Genomic DNA, 15,357 nt, shown 5'->3' on the forward strand with positions numbered 1-15,357 from the left:
TCCCATGTCAATCTGCTGCAGACATTTCCGAGCTGTGAAAGGCAGTGGGGTCAGGCTGAAGCACCAATGCATTGACAGAGCATGGTAACAACCATGAGCAGGATGATTCCCAGGCCTGGGGCATCCCCATTCTCCTGCCCTGGTGCAGCAGCAAAGGCAAGCAGTGCAAGGAGCTGTGTACATCACAGATCTCGCATACCCACCACTCCAGAGGCCCTCAGCAAGAGTGCCAGATCCCAAGGGCACAGGTTTTGCCCAGCTGAGACTTGTAAGACAGGCCAAACCAGATACTGGGCCACAGCCCAGTGTGAGCAGGGCAGGGCAGGTGGGGCTGCCTCCACCAGCCCAGGGCTGACACAAAGCCAGCCCCACAGGCAGAATGGCTGTGCCCCAGCATTTGTGTGCCAAGAGGCACTGAAGGACACCTTTCCCTGTGCTGATGGAAGGACCAACACTCCTTGCTCTTTCCGTGAATACCTGCCCTGGAAAGGCTCCTACTGCCACTGCTCAACTTGATTGCACCAAGCTCTGCAAGACAGAGGATTCTTCCACAAGTATTTCCAATTCCCTGACTGAGGAAATAGCTGGGGAAGCTCATGAAACAAATCCTGTTGCAGCTGAACTTGGAAGAGGCCTTCCATTTCTACACTATTTTCATTAAGGCATTGTCCTTCCTACCAATGGCTGCTCTCTTCACAGAGGTTTTGTATCCATTCATTTCTTCATTTGATGTTTGAACACCCTGAGGTCATGCCCCCTTGAGCACACACAAAAAAAGTGCTCTTTCCTGCACCTGTTCCCAATCTCAATTCATTCTCTTTCTTATGTCAAGAATCAATGCAAACAACCAACCAGAAGTCTTTTTTCACCAGCTTCTTTGAGAAGTTGTACTTGTCATAAATGAAAAATCCTAACTCCGGGAAAAGTAATTTCTGGTCTTACTAGAGTGGATGCCCAGTGAGATGCATATTATCAAACTCTCCATTGCAAGCCCTTTACCAAAGCTGTCAGGTGGCCCATTTCCCCTTGCCCTATCCACTCTGTGCCTTGAGATCACCTCAAGTGATCCCCCTCTTCAAATCCTCCCTCCCTTCCTCCCTCCAGCTGTTTTCTCCCTCTTCAAATCTTCAAACACCAGTAGTTTCATCTCTGACTTTAATGGGAATCATTGAATCAAAGGGAACACAGATTCTGCAAGCAGGCTGGTATGGCTTGCAGGATATTGGTGCACTTTGGTGACAGAGCTGCTGACAACCTCAGAGAGGCAGGACTAGAAAACAGACCGTGGAAGCACTCTGGGGAAGGCAGCTCTGGTGAACAGCCATGGGGTGGGAGGTGCTGGAGTGTCACACTGCAGTCTTAAGCATGTGCTTCATGTGCTCCTGAGTGTAGATATCTGCTGGCAGACGTCTCTGCATGCTAAAGTGTGTCTCTGGTCAAAAACCTGTGTGAGCATCTGCTCCCTTGGAGGGGCTTCAGGATCAAAACAGCCTGTTGTTCCCTAGAGTTCAGGGGTCTGGGTGGGAGCCAGAGGGGCTCGTCCTTTGCAGAGAGGGTGAGAACTCTGGAGATGGTTTTCAGAGGCTGCAGAAGGAATGAAACGGAGGAGGGAGGAGAAGGGGAACAGAGTGGGGAGGGAGAGAGAGAGAAAGAGAGCACACCATTACTATCATACTTTCAAACTTTTCCAAGACACAAACCGCATGGAGCCCACCATTACCTGTTCTTCTCCCCTCCCCTCCTAAATGAGCGTGCAAAACTATGTAATTCTTCAACAACTGATAAATCAGGAAACAGGGTTATGCACCCATTCTAAGATGGCAAAAACAAACCCTTCCAAAGTGCCTTCTGTGATACTGGTTAAACAAAGCCCATAGCTCCTTTGCTTTTGCTCTCAAAGCAGATACAAAACATTAACTACTAGCTTAGATACCAAGCTGCAGACCATCAAGCATCCATCCGCCCATCTCACCCACCAAATAGAAAGGCAGCTCCAAGATGTAACTGTAAAAAAACAGGTAGCAACAGCTACACATCCTGCAAGCACTTGACAGCAACAAACTAGAACAAATGCAATATGAATAGGAAAAAAAGCAGGTGGCTCTTGATTGTTTAAATTTCCTGGCAAGGAATAAAGCTTAGTTTTCTCCAGAGCACTGAGCTACACTATACTGTTAAAGCAAGTACTGAACAGAACATTTGAACCTGCCTCCTTCAAACAGGCAGCATCCTCCTTAGAGAATGAATTTGCTCATCAGTGGGATATCACTGTCCATCTTACTCATAAGCAGACTAGAAACACTTTCAAGGAACTAGATTACATGAATAATAGAGCCAATATATCTTCCATGAATATTTTCTTGTGTATGACCTTCATAGCATTTTGGGTATTCAAGAATTGCCCTCCTGAACCATAGTGTTGCAAGGTGGCTGTTGTAGTGACAGAAAAGGAAGAGGAATGTCACCCACAGAAGCACTTCAGCACAGGGAATTTAGAGAGCTGCAAGGTGATTACCCACATAGGGTTACTGGGAAAAGAGATGAGAGCACAGACCAGGGGAAAGCCCCAGGAGAGCTCTGACCTCAGGGACTTACTTTGAAGAAAGACACTGCAGGGGATTTCCCTGTTTATATCAGATGTAGGAAAAAAATTTAGGAAAGTGCTTTACCTGAGCCATGGCAGACCTGTTTGGATTATTTGCTGAGCTGTGACAAGTGTTTGGACAGAGGGAAAACCTGCAGCCCCTCTACATCACTAGTTTTTGTGGTGAGGCACTCAAGTCCCTGTGGAATATTGTCCAGATGTGACAACAGCTGCTGTGCCGCTGGGATGTGATGTGGGATGTGATGGGATGTGCTGGGATGTGATGTGGTTAGGACACACAAGTGCCAAGTAGGGTAACAGGGAAGCTCTCATTCCACCATTATGAGCATACTAAACAGAGTTTTTGATTCCTTGTCTAATTACCTTAAAAATTAAAGTACCACACTGTCTATTGTCTCCAGACTGATGGACACGGAAGATCATCTTCCTCTCCCACCTCAAATACAAGCCTCTAAATATCTGGGCTTTTATTGCAGGTCTCTGCTGCCAGTAGCAGCACTCCTTGATACTGTCTCTGTCACAAGATCTAGAAAGACAAGAGCTTCCAGCTCACAACAGGACTGTGTGAAAGAAAGAATAGCTTTTTGCTGTGTAGCAAAGTTTTGTCCAACACACACACTTGTGTATATGTTCACAGTATTGCCTCACTGCCAAAAATGGGTGCAAATTATTCAAAAAAAGCTACAATGTTACTTGCCTCCTTCCTTTTTTAATTGCATTTGCAATTCTGGTTTTATTGAGCTTGATCAACTAGAAGAATTCTACCAGTGATCTGAGAATGTATATCTTCCTTCTGAGAAGGCAAAACAGAATGAAAGCACAGGCAAAGTAACTTCGCCATGTTCACAACACTACTTGCATTCACTTTGATTGCATGTTTTCACAGACACTTTGACAGCTAGGAGGATGGATGTCTCATAAGTGATTCAGTGTTCCTGCCTCTCCAAGAAAGGACTGAAAAAGCTGCAAATTCATATGTCCAGCAGCCTACCAGCAAAAACAGGCTTCACATTCCTAGAAAAAATGTGGATTTTTTTTTCTCTCTCTGCCTCCTTAAAAAAGAAAACAACAACCAACTACACAAAACCAAACAACCCCAACAACAAAACCCTAATCAAAACTCTCGCTAACTCTTTTATCTGATTCAGCCACAAACAAATACACTTGTTCTTTCCCTGGCCACTTTCTTCATATCCCATATAATAAGAAGAATACTGCAGACTTGTCAGGGCTCATGCCAAGAGCCAATGCTCCCTTGCCACTGAGTCCATAGCAGAGGTAGAAGTAGACCCAAGCAGGCACAGAGAAGAGCAGGGTGCAATGTTGCTGTGTTCAAGGCTGCCTGATGGAAGGCAGCCACCCCAGCTGCAGCCCAGCCCTGCAACTTCCTCCCTGCTGTGCAGACCCAACTAAGACACATGCAGGAGTCACTTCTAGGACAGAAATCCCAGTCCCAAGCTTGGTGCCTGGCAGCTGGATTACTGTGGGCGGCAGCAGGAATGCACATTTTGGGGTCTGCAGCTGGTGTGTAGCAGCTGGCATGCAGTGGCTAGCTAAAAGTAGATCAGGGTGGAATTTCTCTCTTGGCCACTTGGATTTGAATTTCAAGCACAAGCCACTCTCCCATCTATTTCTGTTTGCCTGCATTGTTCCTCTGCCCCAACAGCCACCAGGCACAAGAATGTTTTTTCCTTTTGGAGTAAGGAGCTGGCATTTTGGAAGAGAGCATCTCATTCCCACTCATTGGAAAGCAGAGTTTGGGGCATCTTCAAACAATGCTTAGCCTCTCAGTCCACCTAAGGTGACTGGAGGCAAGACCTATTCCACCCAGGGCAGTCTTTTCAACACCTTACTGATCTGGCAGAGATGAATCTCAGCAGAAACAAGGAGGACAGATCAAATGCTGGGATGAGCTGTACTGCGCAGGGAGAGGAAGGACTCTGAGCTTTCTCCTCCTGCCCAGACTGAGCACTTGCAGGGTTTATAGCAACTCCTTGCTACCAATCTGCTGTAAACCCTGGAGCTGTTTCTAGTCCTGTTGGCATCTCCTGGGATGTGGGCTTTCTCACCTGCAGAGCTCTTGCTCAGCTCAATACTGGAGAATCTCCTGGCATTGCTCTACCTCATGATCTGTGTGACCACTTGTGTACCACCTGCCAGCCTGGACACCATTTCAGTGTTTCTGCCTCTCTTCAGGGATGGGGAGAGAACTGGGCAGGGTAAGAGCTTTCTATGGCCAGGTTACTGGCCCTTCTACCCCACAGTACAGATGGTACCTGGAGTCAAGCCCCTGCCCTGCTGCTTTTCCTTAGGACAACCACATAGCTTGAGCCCACCTTCTGGGATTCCTTAGGGCAGCAGGATAAAAAACACTGCAGAGGTGCAAACCCATGGCAAATGGGGTCCAGTGCTTGTCCAGGCAGATGCATCACGGGAAAGACTTGCTCTGCAAGTGGGTACTTACGCGAGGGTCCCACACAGGGTGAGGTGTGCCCGTGCCAGGAGTGCCCTCACTTCATATACTCCCCTTCGCTCACATAGTCCATAAAAGACCCCGGCAACTCAGCAAAATCTTCCAAGACAAGACTGGTGGAGTCCTCACCCAGCAGATCACTGTCGGGCCGGGATGCCCGGGAGCGTGGAGCCAGCGGTGGCGGCGGTGGCGGCTGTGGCGGTGGCTCAGAGACGCTAGCCTGGCCAGAGCCTGGCAGCAGCTCCTCACAGTCCTCCGACTCCCCCTCAGAGGAGGCTGGCCCAAGGACATGGTAGAGGCTGGGCAAGCGGATGTCGAAGCGAAGGCCAAACTTGGCGAAGAGCTTCTCGTTGAGGGAGTAGAGTTTCTCCGAGATGTCATAGCCCAGATGGGAGGAGAAGAGCCGGGCAATGTAGCGGTCCTTCCTCAGGAGGAGATACAGCTTCTTCCTCGGCCAGGTGATGTAGCTGCAATCGGTCTCGGCTGTGAGCGTGACCTGTGGGGCAGGGGGTGAGTGGAGTAAGTCCCACTGCCTGGGTGGGGTCACCCACCTTGGAGCCATGTGCTTCACTCCAGGGAATGCCCTCAGCCCCTTTGAATCCTATTCTCCTTGGAGATGGTGGGGCTGGAGAGCCAGATTGTCCTGGCTGAATGACTGGATAAATCCTTACCTGCTGCTGTTTCCTCTCCCTAAGGAGGCAAAGACCCTGTTTTCCAATGCAATTAGTATCATGTCCTCATTTAACCCAGCCACATGGATGGCTACAATTCACCCTCTTGCTTTCAGATGATGCTCCCTATTGACATCTGAGGGATGTAGCTGAAATGAACAGGGCAGCACAGACACCCCTATTATCCCTCACAAATGCTACAGAGGGGGATATTTTTGCATGCCCACTCAGTCTGAATTGCCAGCAAGTAGCCCTGGGGGAGGCTGCTGACCTATTCTGCTGCTGGATTGAACAGCCCCACAGGCCCTGCTCCAAGAAGGCCTTGAGTGTTGGAAGGGCCACCTGAAAGGCTTGTCTGGTCATCCTGTGCCCAAGGGACCTCCTGTCTCAGCAGTTCTGCTGGACTCTATGGGGCTGAATGGCCTTGAAGGGCATTGCAGCACAATTGCAGCACAGCTCAGTGAGACGGGAAATAAAAAGGTTTTATTGTGTTCGTGTATATGAAGAAAACTCGTGAGGGTTTATTGGATTGATTTCAGAGAACTTAGAAATTTAGAGAACTTTAGAAATTTATTTTCATTTTCCTTCTGGTTTTGCCAGTGTAAAGAGATGCCTTTTCCCCCTAAGTGTAGGACAAGAACAATTTCAGTCAAAAACATTATATAGTATGCAAGTGTATATTATAATAAATAATAATAAAGACAAGAAATGCAGGAAGGGTCAAACTGCCCTGGGCCAAAGAAGAAGAACACATCCGAGTGTAATGGAGACACTGGCATGCGAACAAGTGCCGGAGCCAAAATAACCCGGGGGCTCCCTTTCTCTCTATGCCCAGGGGTCTCCTTGGTCAGCCGCCATGGCAGAGGGCCATTGGGAAGCTGAACATGGCTTGGCTGCATGTGTGTGTCCTTGGGTTTGATATTTAATGCCATTGCCCTGCAAACAGCTGTCTGATGAAAGAAATATAGGAGATAAAACCTGAGAACTTTCCCAGGCCAGGCAAGCAAAAAGAAGGGCCACACGGAAATTGAAATGACCAGAGTCTTATTTTCCTAACCAACCTCTGGCACAGTGATCAAAAGTGATCCCTTCTTGTGAGAGATTGAGGTGCAATAAGCAAACCTGCCACCAAACCAGGACAGCAAGAAAGATTTCACTCTTGAATCCCCCCTGACACAAGTGCTCCGGCATCAGCAAGAGCCTGTAATTCAGCCTTCTGGGGGAAAGTGCCAGCCCTGAAACCGAACTCTTTCAGGCACTGGGACCTAACAGTCCTGTGGGAAGCAGACAGCCAAAGCAGAAAGCTCAAGGAAACCAACTATTCTTGTAGACTGAGTCATGCTTTCTGCCATTTTTCAGAAGTGAAATTGTTCAATCCAGAGAGCCACGGGGCAAGAAAGACCTCAGGCAAGAAAAACCTTCCATGCCTTCCTCCAGCAAAGACCCAGACTCTAACATGCACTTTTTAAATCAAATTATTGCGTTGCTAAGACAAAGTTGAGATAAGTTACAGAGTTTTATTAACTACTCAGGTGAGAGGGACTAGTGTGTTAAACAGCTACCAAAAGCAGCACCTCACGATGGTTCAGCATGGCCACCAAGAGTAAGGTCCTTCCACGTATATGGACTGGTCAAGTGACACCTGATGACTGCTGGTCTCACACAGCTGCTACTTCTTCATGCTCCTCAGTAAGCACACGTGGTGTTTAGGCATTTGCAGCATATGGCCTTCCCTACCAGGGCTTACCTCCCCATCCTGATGCCAGGCACAGCTGACCTCACTGACCAGCCCTGTCTTGCAGAGCAGGAGATGTGCCAGAGCGTGGTGCTGGCAGGGCTGGTGCAGCCTGGCCCCAGCCTGCCCCCAAGCTGTCTCATGTACCACAGATGAAGACCCTCAGGAGGTCTGGAAACATTCAGTTCCACGGAAATCAGCTCAGAAAATGCTGTGGATGTCTTTGCAGGTTGCAAATGCCTGCAGTCAGCCATTTCCCTGCCTGAAGCACTGGGCAGCCATCACTCTCCCTGCCGGATTCTTGGGCAAATACAGCCCAAGAGCTAGCAGCAGTCTGCTGCCAGACTGAAGACCTGTGCAAAACATGAGATACCACCAGCCCTAGCACAGCCATGTTGTTGTTGCCTTTTCTACTTCATTACCTTGGTCCAATATCCCTATTTCTGCTCACAATCTGTAGCCCTGTGCCACAGTCACATAGCCAGCTATCTCCTGCAACCATAATCACTGGTGATGTCACTGTTTTCAGGAGCAATCACCATGAACCTTTCACACATGAGCGAAATTCAGAAAAGCAGATTTGGAGAGCTGCCCTCGTTTAACCAAGTCTGCTTGGGGCTACCTCATGAGAAAGCATCAATCCCTCATGACCCTCCCATGTTCCCAAGGGATTAGCAAAATCCCTCCTCATACGCCCTAATTGACATAATCAGGATTGACATCCTGACAGGTATCAGACCATCCTGGGATGTGTGTTAAAGACAGAGGGATGTAGGGTTAAGTAATCTTCTCCAGAAGGAAAGCCAAAGAAACACTGTGGGGTGTTGACAGCAAAGCCAAAATCCTTTCTTTTACTGCAAATGAGAATTGGTCTGGCCTCTCAGCAGGGGATCCTTCTGCTCAGAAAGAACCATATTCGGATGTGAATCATCCTTTCTGCCTATCCACCCAAAACACATGACCATCAGAAACATCGGTGAGGAACAGGATGTTTATGGATTTACATCACTGCTGCACATTGCCACGGCTGCCATCCTGATGCCAGGACAATTCATCCTGCTAGCAGCGTGCAGGGCAAATGCATCAGTACAGGTACTAGAGAACACCGTAAGGGAAGAGAGCAGGCAATCTGACACCTCGATTCCCGATAAACTGGAAGGAGCATCATGCTCCACCCTCCTTGCTATCAGCAGATAGTAGGAGCATGCCCTGAGGTCTTCAGAACAAGGTAGGAAAACAGGTTAAACAGCTGATCACACAATCCTGTGCTGGCTAAACCACCAGGAAGGGGAGGAAAGTATTCCTGGTCAGCTTTGAATGGTATAATGAGACCTCTCTACCTCCTTCTCAGACATGCAGCAAAGGACCAAGGAGGGAAGCTGAGCTGCAGTTACCTGGAAAGTTCCTTCCTCAGAAGGTCGCAGTGACTCCCATTCTGGAGAGTCCAGGAACTGGTATGGAAAGACGTAGTGAAGGAATTGTCCATCCTGGCACACTCGGATCCTGCAGAGGACAGGTGAGGCAGACAGGCTTAGGCTACAAAACAGATGTCACACAAATGTGATAGCTCAAACAGTGTGTCCCACCAGGGAGGAAAGAAATACTTGTCTCACACATGTCTCGTACCCTCTTGGGACAGCTGCAGGTGCTTTAGTGATGAGGTTATCCCTCCTTTCTCTGTGGGAAACCAATTGCTGCCACTTCCCCATACCCCATCTATGTTCTGTTTCTTGCTACAAAGACAGCCCTCACAGGTGCAATGCTTGGTCCTAACCCAGGACTTCTAAACCCACAGGACTGCTGCCTTCTAGGTACTTCTAAGCCAGCCTGTGGCTTTTTGTACTTGCATCTTCCTCCTGCTTCCAGGATTGCATGAGGGCATTCCCAGTCTTGGTACTGGGAAGTCACTACACTCAGGATCCCCCAAAATCCTACTGCCCATGGTGCCTCACAGATCACCCTGAGAGCTCATAGTTTGCTGCACATTACCACTGACTTTCTCTTGGCATTCTAAGTATCCCTTTTGCCTGCTTTTGCTACAATTGCCTGCCAGGGTCAAGGTCAAACGTGCACTGAGCTCTGCTGTGGGAATAGAGAAGGACCTGCACAGACCTGAAGCAAGGACAATGCCAGAGCACTCTGGAGTTCTATTCATAGCTCTGCATCACCAGACTTGGGGCCTCTTGCTTTCCTGTCACCATGTACCCCTGTTGTATGATGCACAAAGGCAATTCTTGCCTTCAGGAGTTAAAAGATTTTGTTCCCCTTTGGCTTCTAATCAGCTGGCAGTGCTGCCTGGAAGGGTCAGGGATCATAAGACACATTTCCCAATTAAGCCATATTCTGCATTTCCAAGACCCCACTTGCTTTTAGCTTAAGTGCTTTAGTTTAAGAAAGAGCACCGTAACAGCAATGCTCTGCTGGGTCAACAAGGATCTCACAAGGCAATAGAGTGGGTACTAGGAAATGTAAATCCACTCCCGTCTCCATGGGGCATCCTTTACTTCCCACTGCAAAAGAGAGCCCAACAACTACCCACCATCACCATCTTTACTGACTGTTGCAGCACTTTCATGCCCACAGAGTAGCATCACGTTATCCAGTGCAGATCAAGACAGCACAGACTCTTCCCCATCAATATTATGATGGGTAATTACAGATGCAGTAAACTCCAGAGCCAGCTGCTCACCAGAGATGTTTGGTAAGGTGAAGCACTACTGGAAACACACATATCAAATATCCCTCCAGTGCTTTGCTATTCAACAATCTGGTGGACCCAGGGTGCTCTTAACACATCTTAGAAAAGGAACCATCAACATCAAAAAAAGGAAGGTCAGCCATTCTTCTTTGCACACTCCTTCACCAGAGAGAATTGGCCACTGCAGTAAAACAGGAGCCCAAGGTGATGCTTTGTATTCCAAAAGGAAAATCCTTGTGAGACACACCTCCTGCAGCTCAGGACTGCTCCTATTTAGAGATCTTCTTCCTTTCCCATTCTTATGTAACATTAGTGCCAAGTCTCTGGCAGCAGACTGGAAGCCAACACAATTGCTATTTGTATGCATCTGGATTTTGCAAATCCAGTTAAGTGGATATGCTGCTAAAGGCATGCCACAGGATCTCAGGTGAACAAATGACAGTACTTGATCAGCACAGTTCATTCAGTCAAATCTCCAGTGTGACTCTCTAGAGATCCCTGAGGTTCTCCTTGGTGGTCCAGAAGAAGGAATATCAGGGAAAGAAAGACACCTGATTAGGCAGGATCCACCACAGGAAAAATACTCTCTCTTTTGATGAAATGGTGCTCAAAGTGAAAAATGTCAAAGCCCTGAGGGTTGGGGTGTTTGGAACAGGAAATTCTCCCTGAACACAGCTGGCCAGGGAGAGCAGGTGAACTGAGGCCTCAGTACAGTCAGCATACTCAGCACACTCAGCACACAGCTCATCACATCACAGAGGTGTGCCAGCTACCACCAGAGACCACAGGTCCAGAAACACTGTTCTCCTGCCTTGAGAAACACATTCTCACAGCCAGTCTGCTCCCATCAGAAATAAGATCACTTCAAAATGACAGACAAAGGGGGTAAGGATTCATCAGAAGTATCACAGGTAAGGCTGAGCTGGCCACTTTATTGCCCATAGTTTGAGTCTGCAAACCATCCCCTGAAATACTGTTAAGTTAGAAAAACAAAACAAAACTAACACCCCAAAAAGCAAATTTCCCCCTTCCCCAACTAACTGATGCATAACTCAGATCCTTTTCAGAGGAAGGAAACAATCCTCACCCCAGTTTTGACAAAGGGTGATAATACAACAATAAGCCACAGAAGTTTGCTATCAGACTTTGTTCAGAAATGGGGGAGCCTTTACCTGCCAGACAGCAGCAATGAGAGGCGGTCAATGGGCGTCTTGCCTTCCACTGCATAATTCTGGTCTCTGACTAGCGACTGGACCTGCTCTTCACAGCATTTCACAATTTCTTTGTAGACTTCCTGGGGCACCTGCAAGGGCAGGTACATGGTCTTGTAGAGGAGGTCAAACTCTTCTGGGATGGTGTTTCTGCGGAGCCGGTAAGCCAGGTGAGCCAGCTGAAGCAAGCAGGCGAGGACCAGCAGCATGTTCCAGATGAAGATGTCCAGCCCACAAGCGCTCAGCCAGCCCCACAGAGCATAGCAGAAGTAGCCTGGGGCCAGGAGGCCAAAGATATAGAGGGACCCAAAGATGCCACTTCCCCCCATGTAACCCAGGAGGACAATGCAGCTGGCCAGCTGGTAGGCTGCTTCCTCCGTAATCTCCTTCCAGGCATCACACACTGGAGGCCAGAGAACAGCCTGGTCCCACGAGGGGCTGTTTGCGCTCATCCTGCCCCACTCCCCACCCTCCCCAGCCGTCCTGCGCTCAGAATGAATTGTCATACACAAAGGGTGTTGCAGACGTTGGAAACCAGAGCTGCTGGGTAGCTGTTCCTCCTCTTCCTCTTGTGCACCGTCTGGCCCCACAGCAGTGCTTCAAAGCAACATGCTAAAAAAGTGCTGCCAAATGTTTTTGCTCCCAAAAAATTCCAAAAGTGTTCGCTTCTCCTCTGTGGCTCACAAAGCGTCGGCTGGCCCCCTTCTTAGCCACAACAGTGAGAAAAGAAGCTGGCAAACGTGAGGCCAAAAGAGCTCAGTCAGAAAAAGAGTCGAGGCCATTAGCTGGAAAACTCACAGACCGGACAGAGATCTTGCACTGCCTGTCTCGCCTGCCTGCAGCAAATGGAATAGCGACCGTGAGAGAGCAGCAGAGGGAGCTGGTGTTGAGTGTGGAATGTGTATCTCTTGGCAGTGGAACGGAGAGAGACCCCAAATGGATAACCATGTTTGGAATTGAAATCCAAGGAGCAAAAGCAGCGAGGAGAATAGAGAGCAAGCATGCACCCGCTACTTAACATACCTCAGGCGGCCAGATAAGCCCAGCGCAGTGCGAGGAGGGGAAAGGAGAAGGGAAAACAACCAGCTTATCATGGCGAACTCCAGTCACACATCGGGCTCTCCACCGCTCTGCACTCTTACAAGAGAGTGACTTTCACCCAGCACAAAAAAGGAAAAAGGTCACCCCCTTTTCCCACTGTGGTTCATAACTATGACAAGGACTTAGCAAAGGACGAGAGGCTGGCTCTCAATTAATACTTTCCAGGTCCATTACAGCCTCCCCTTACTCCAGGGAGCTTCCTCTCGTGGGGTGTTTTAGATCAAGGGGCACAAGGAAAAGCTTTGCACAGCCAGAGAACTGTGAATGCAAGGGATAAAACTAGAGCAAATGAGCCTCTGGCACCCAGTTTCATCTATCATGAAGATGAGACTATCCTGCCTGCCAAAAGCTTTGTGAGCGTATAACACTTGGAAGCACATTTTGTGGGGAAATCCTAGTTGAGGGATTACAGGCTCTGTTGGGAAGCACCCTTGAGAAATATCATCCCACATTCTCATTTTTCTAATAGCTATTTAGAACCTGCCCCAGACCTTCATTTAGCCCAAAGAGGAGAGCCAACACTTCCCACTCAGGTAACCCAGGACATAGGCACAAGAGAGAGCCTTTGAGGTCAGTCCTCCATGGTCAGCTACACAAAACACTCATAAATGCAATTCCTCCCCTGCTTCAAGTAACACATTATCAGTCACACAGGCAGGATCTGCCCCACTGCCAGGATGCAGTTACATTTCAGGCATTGACGCAACCCACGTGGTCTCCCATCACAGTATGAAGTCAGCCTGCATGGGTCAGTGGGGTAGAGATAGGATTTCAAGGGTGGTTGTGTTTCAGACCGAGCTTGCAGCTGCCCTGCCTAAGATGCCATTCCCATTGGCACCATTCAGTTAAAGACACACTGATTACCTCTCCTAACTAATAGTACTCTGGAATAACACTGTCTCCCAGGCAAGGCTGCAGCAATGCTTTATGGCAACCTTCAAGAATTCATCATGGTCTTGGCCAGTACAATCTTATTTCTACAATGACGAGGCCACGTGCAATACAGAGCTGCATGGCTCCTAAGAGCCATCCTGGCAGGTTGACATGTGGGAAGGAAAGAAGACAAATTAAGCCTTGCACAGGGTGAGCCCAGTCCATTCAGAAAGGTGCTTTCTGTTAAGGGTAAAGTGAAACAGGGAAACTGGTCTTCAGAGGCCCCTTAACTAAGTGAAGAAATAAATCCTATCTACTGAAGCAGAACAACACTCACCTGCAAGAGTTATGGGGGAAATTAAGAACTTTCTCTTGACCTTCTCTGCAAAGCAGGACAGATGATCTTGTAGCTAAAGCACCACAATAAAAATCTTGGGATCCAGGTTCTGTTTTTCATACCATTGCCATATACTCACTATATGATCCCGACAACAACTTGTCTACCTTTAGGCCTCTGCAAAAAATCTGTAAGGAGCCTTCTCTCCAAGATAGGCTGACAGCTGATAAAATGGGGAGTTGGAATATCAAGATTGTGAACACTTAGGAGAAAGATACTTTACTTAAGATCTGTGAGACAAAACTGAACTGCTATGAGAAAAAATGTAGAACTACATTAGAGGAAGCATCCTGACAAGCACCATTGCAATTTCTCCTACCTTTTCATACTACCAAAACCTTTTGCAGGGGCATCAAAGAAAGTGCAAAAAAAAGGAAGTTAATAATTTCATTCTTCTGTTAGGTAAATTCCTGAGTAAAAAATAAACTGGAACACAGTATTAATGACTCATTAGGGCAAGAAAGACCTTCATCTGACATCTTCCAGAACACAAATAGTGGTGTTGCAGCAATGCAGTGAAGCACCGTGGGTGAGGATGACCTGTTGTGATTTCTCTGTGAAAGGTAGACAAGAAGCTTTCAACCCATGGCAATAACAGCACAAAGCTCTCATTAGGAACTACACAATTTTTCTACTGGGTCCCAATGTGACATTGTAGAGAGAATGATACAGCACTTTAAAAGGTAGATCTCAGAGTACACACTAGAGATTAACTTTGTGTTTTCAGACTCAAATTTCTAAAAGGAAGATTTGTAAAGTGATTGAACCACCAAGACTAAATCTTCCTTTCTCCCTTGGCAGTACCATGGCCATACAGATCATCTTCATAGCACTTTTAGTTTTCCACCCAGCAAAAGTAAAAAACTCTCTTATTACCAAAGAGATATTTTATTTTCATGTCTTGCTTTAGATTAGAGTAAATGCCCTTCATCCAGGGATGCTGGTTCCTCCAAGATGAGTATTCAAAAGCCAGTACTGATTCAATGGGAAATGGACATACCAAAGTTGAAAACAATTTGGAATGAAGATGGCAAGTTCATAGAAAATACATGAGCAGCATTAACACCCTTCCCTGGAAGTAAACACATAAGCATTACTACAAAATGTGTTTGTGAAGAACAGAAACAGACATGTCAAACTTTCCAGCACTGAAACAGGCAGTGTGGAAACAGGTGCTTCACTGATTTCCCCACTTAGAATGGACTCAACCAGTAGCACTTCATATTTAGCTGTATGTGATGATGCAACACAGGTACAGCCTGCACTATGTTTGGCAAATAAATCCTCTGTCCTTGAGAGCCACACAACACAGAGATTATCAGTCCCAAATCTCACAGCAGCTGAATGACTGGTTATTTTGCCCATCCTTTAGGAAGTCAACAGGTTCACTACTGATCCCATAAGCTGAAAACCAGTTCAATCACCTGTGTTGAGGACACTAAGACCTTGGTGGATTGAAGTCAGAGAGGGCATAATCAAACACCTCTTTTTTTATTTATTATATAGTGCATTGCTGGCATTAGTTTGCAGAACTGTTACTTACACAGAATAAACACCGTAGCTCCAAAATATACACATTTGATTTATAACTGC

At 47.5% G+C, this 15,357-nt stretch overlaps 1 protein-coding gene across 2 annotated transcripts; it reads right to left on the bottom strand.

Moving 5' to 3' along the window:
• Nucleotides 1–1,182: 1,182 nt before the first annotated feature.
• On the bottom strand, nucleotides 1,183–11,986 carry POPDC2 (popeye domain containing 2). Of its 2 annotated transcripts, none has more exons than XM_053935141.1 (4): nucleotides 11,355–11,986; nucleotides 8,879–8,987; nucleotides 5,208–5,574; nucleotides 1,183–1,584 (listed from the first exon to the last, which is right to left on the bottom strand). In XM_053935141.1, exons 1-4 carry the CDS (start codon nucleotides 11,897–11,899, stop codon nucleotides 1,502–1,504), a joined length of 1,104 nt encoding a protein of 367 aa, XP_053791116.1. In that variant the 5' UTR covers nucleotides 11,900–11,986; the 3' UTR covers nucleotides 1,183–1,501. The 2 variants fall into 2 exon arrangements, with proteins under 2 accessions (XP_053791116.1, XP_053791115.1); XM_053935140.1 differs by having other exon boundaries at nucleotides 1,494–1,584; nucleotides 5,070–5,574.
• Nucleotides 11,987–15,357: the final 3,371 nt, after the last annotated feature.

The sequence above is a fragment of the Vidua chalybeata genome, chromosome 2 (assembly GCF_026979565.1).
Source record: "Vidua chalybeata isolate OUT-0048 chromosome 2, bVidCha1 merged haplotype, whole genome shotgun sequence".
NCBI classification, from domain to species: domain Eukaryota; kingdom Metazoa; phylum Chordata; class Aves; order Passeriformes; family Viduidae; genus Vidua; species Vidua chalybeata.

Bases quoted from the DNA above. Each gene is read 5' to 3' on its own strand.
- POPDC2 (XM_053935140.1), bottom strand. From the start codon at position 11,899: ATGACAATTCATTCTGAGCGCAGGACGGCTGGGGAGGGTGGGGAGTGG. The intron at 8,988-11,354 runs GTAAAGGCTCCC...TGTCCTCTGCAG, and splicing joins TCATTGCTGCTGTCTGGCAG to GATCCGAGTGTGCCAGGATG. The intron at 5,575-8,878 runs GTAACTGCAGCT...CCTGCCCCACAG, and splicing joins CTGAGGAAGGAACTTTCCAG to GTCACGCTCACAGCCGAGAC.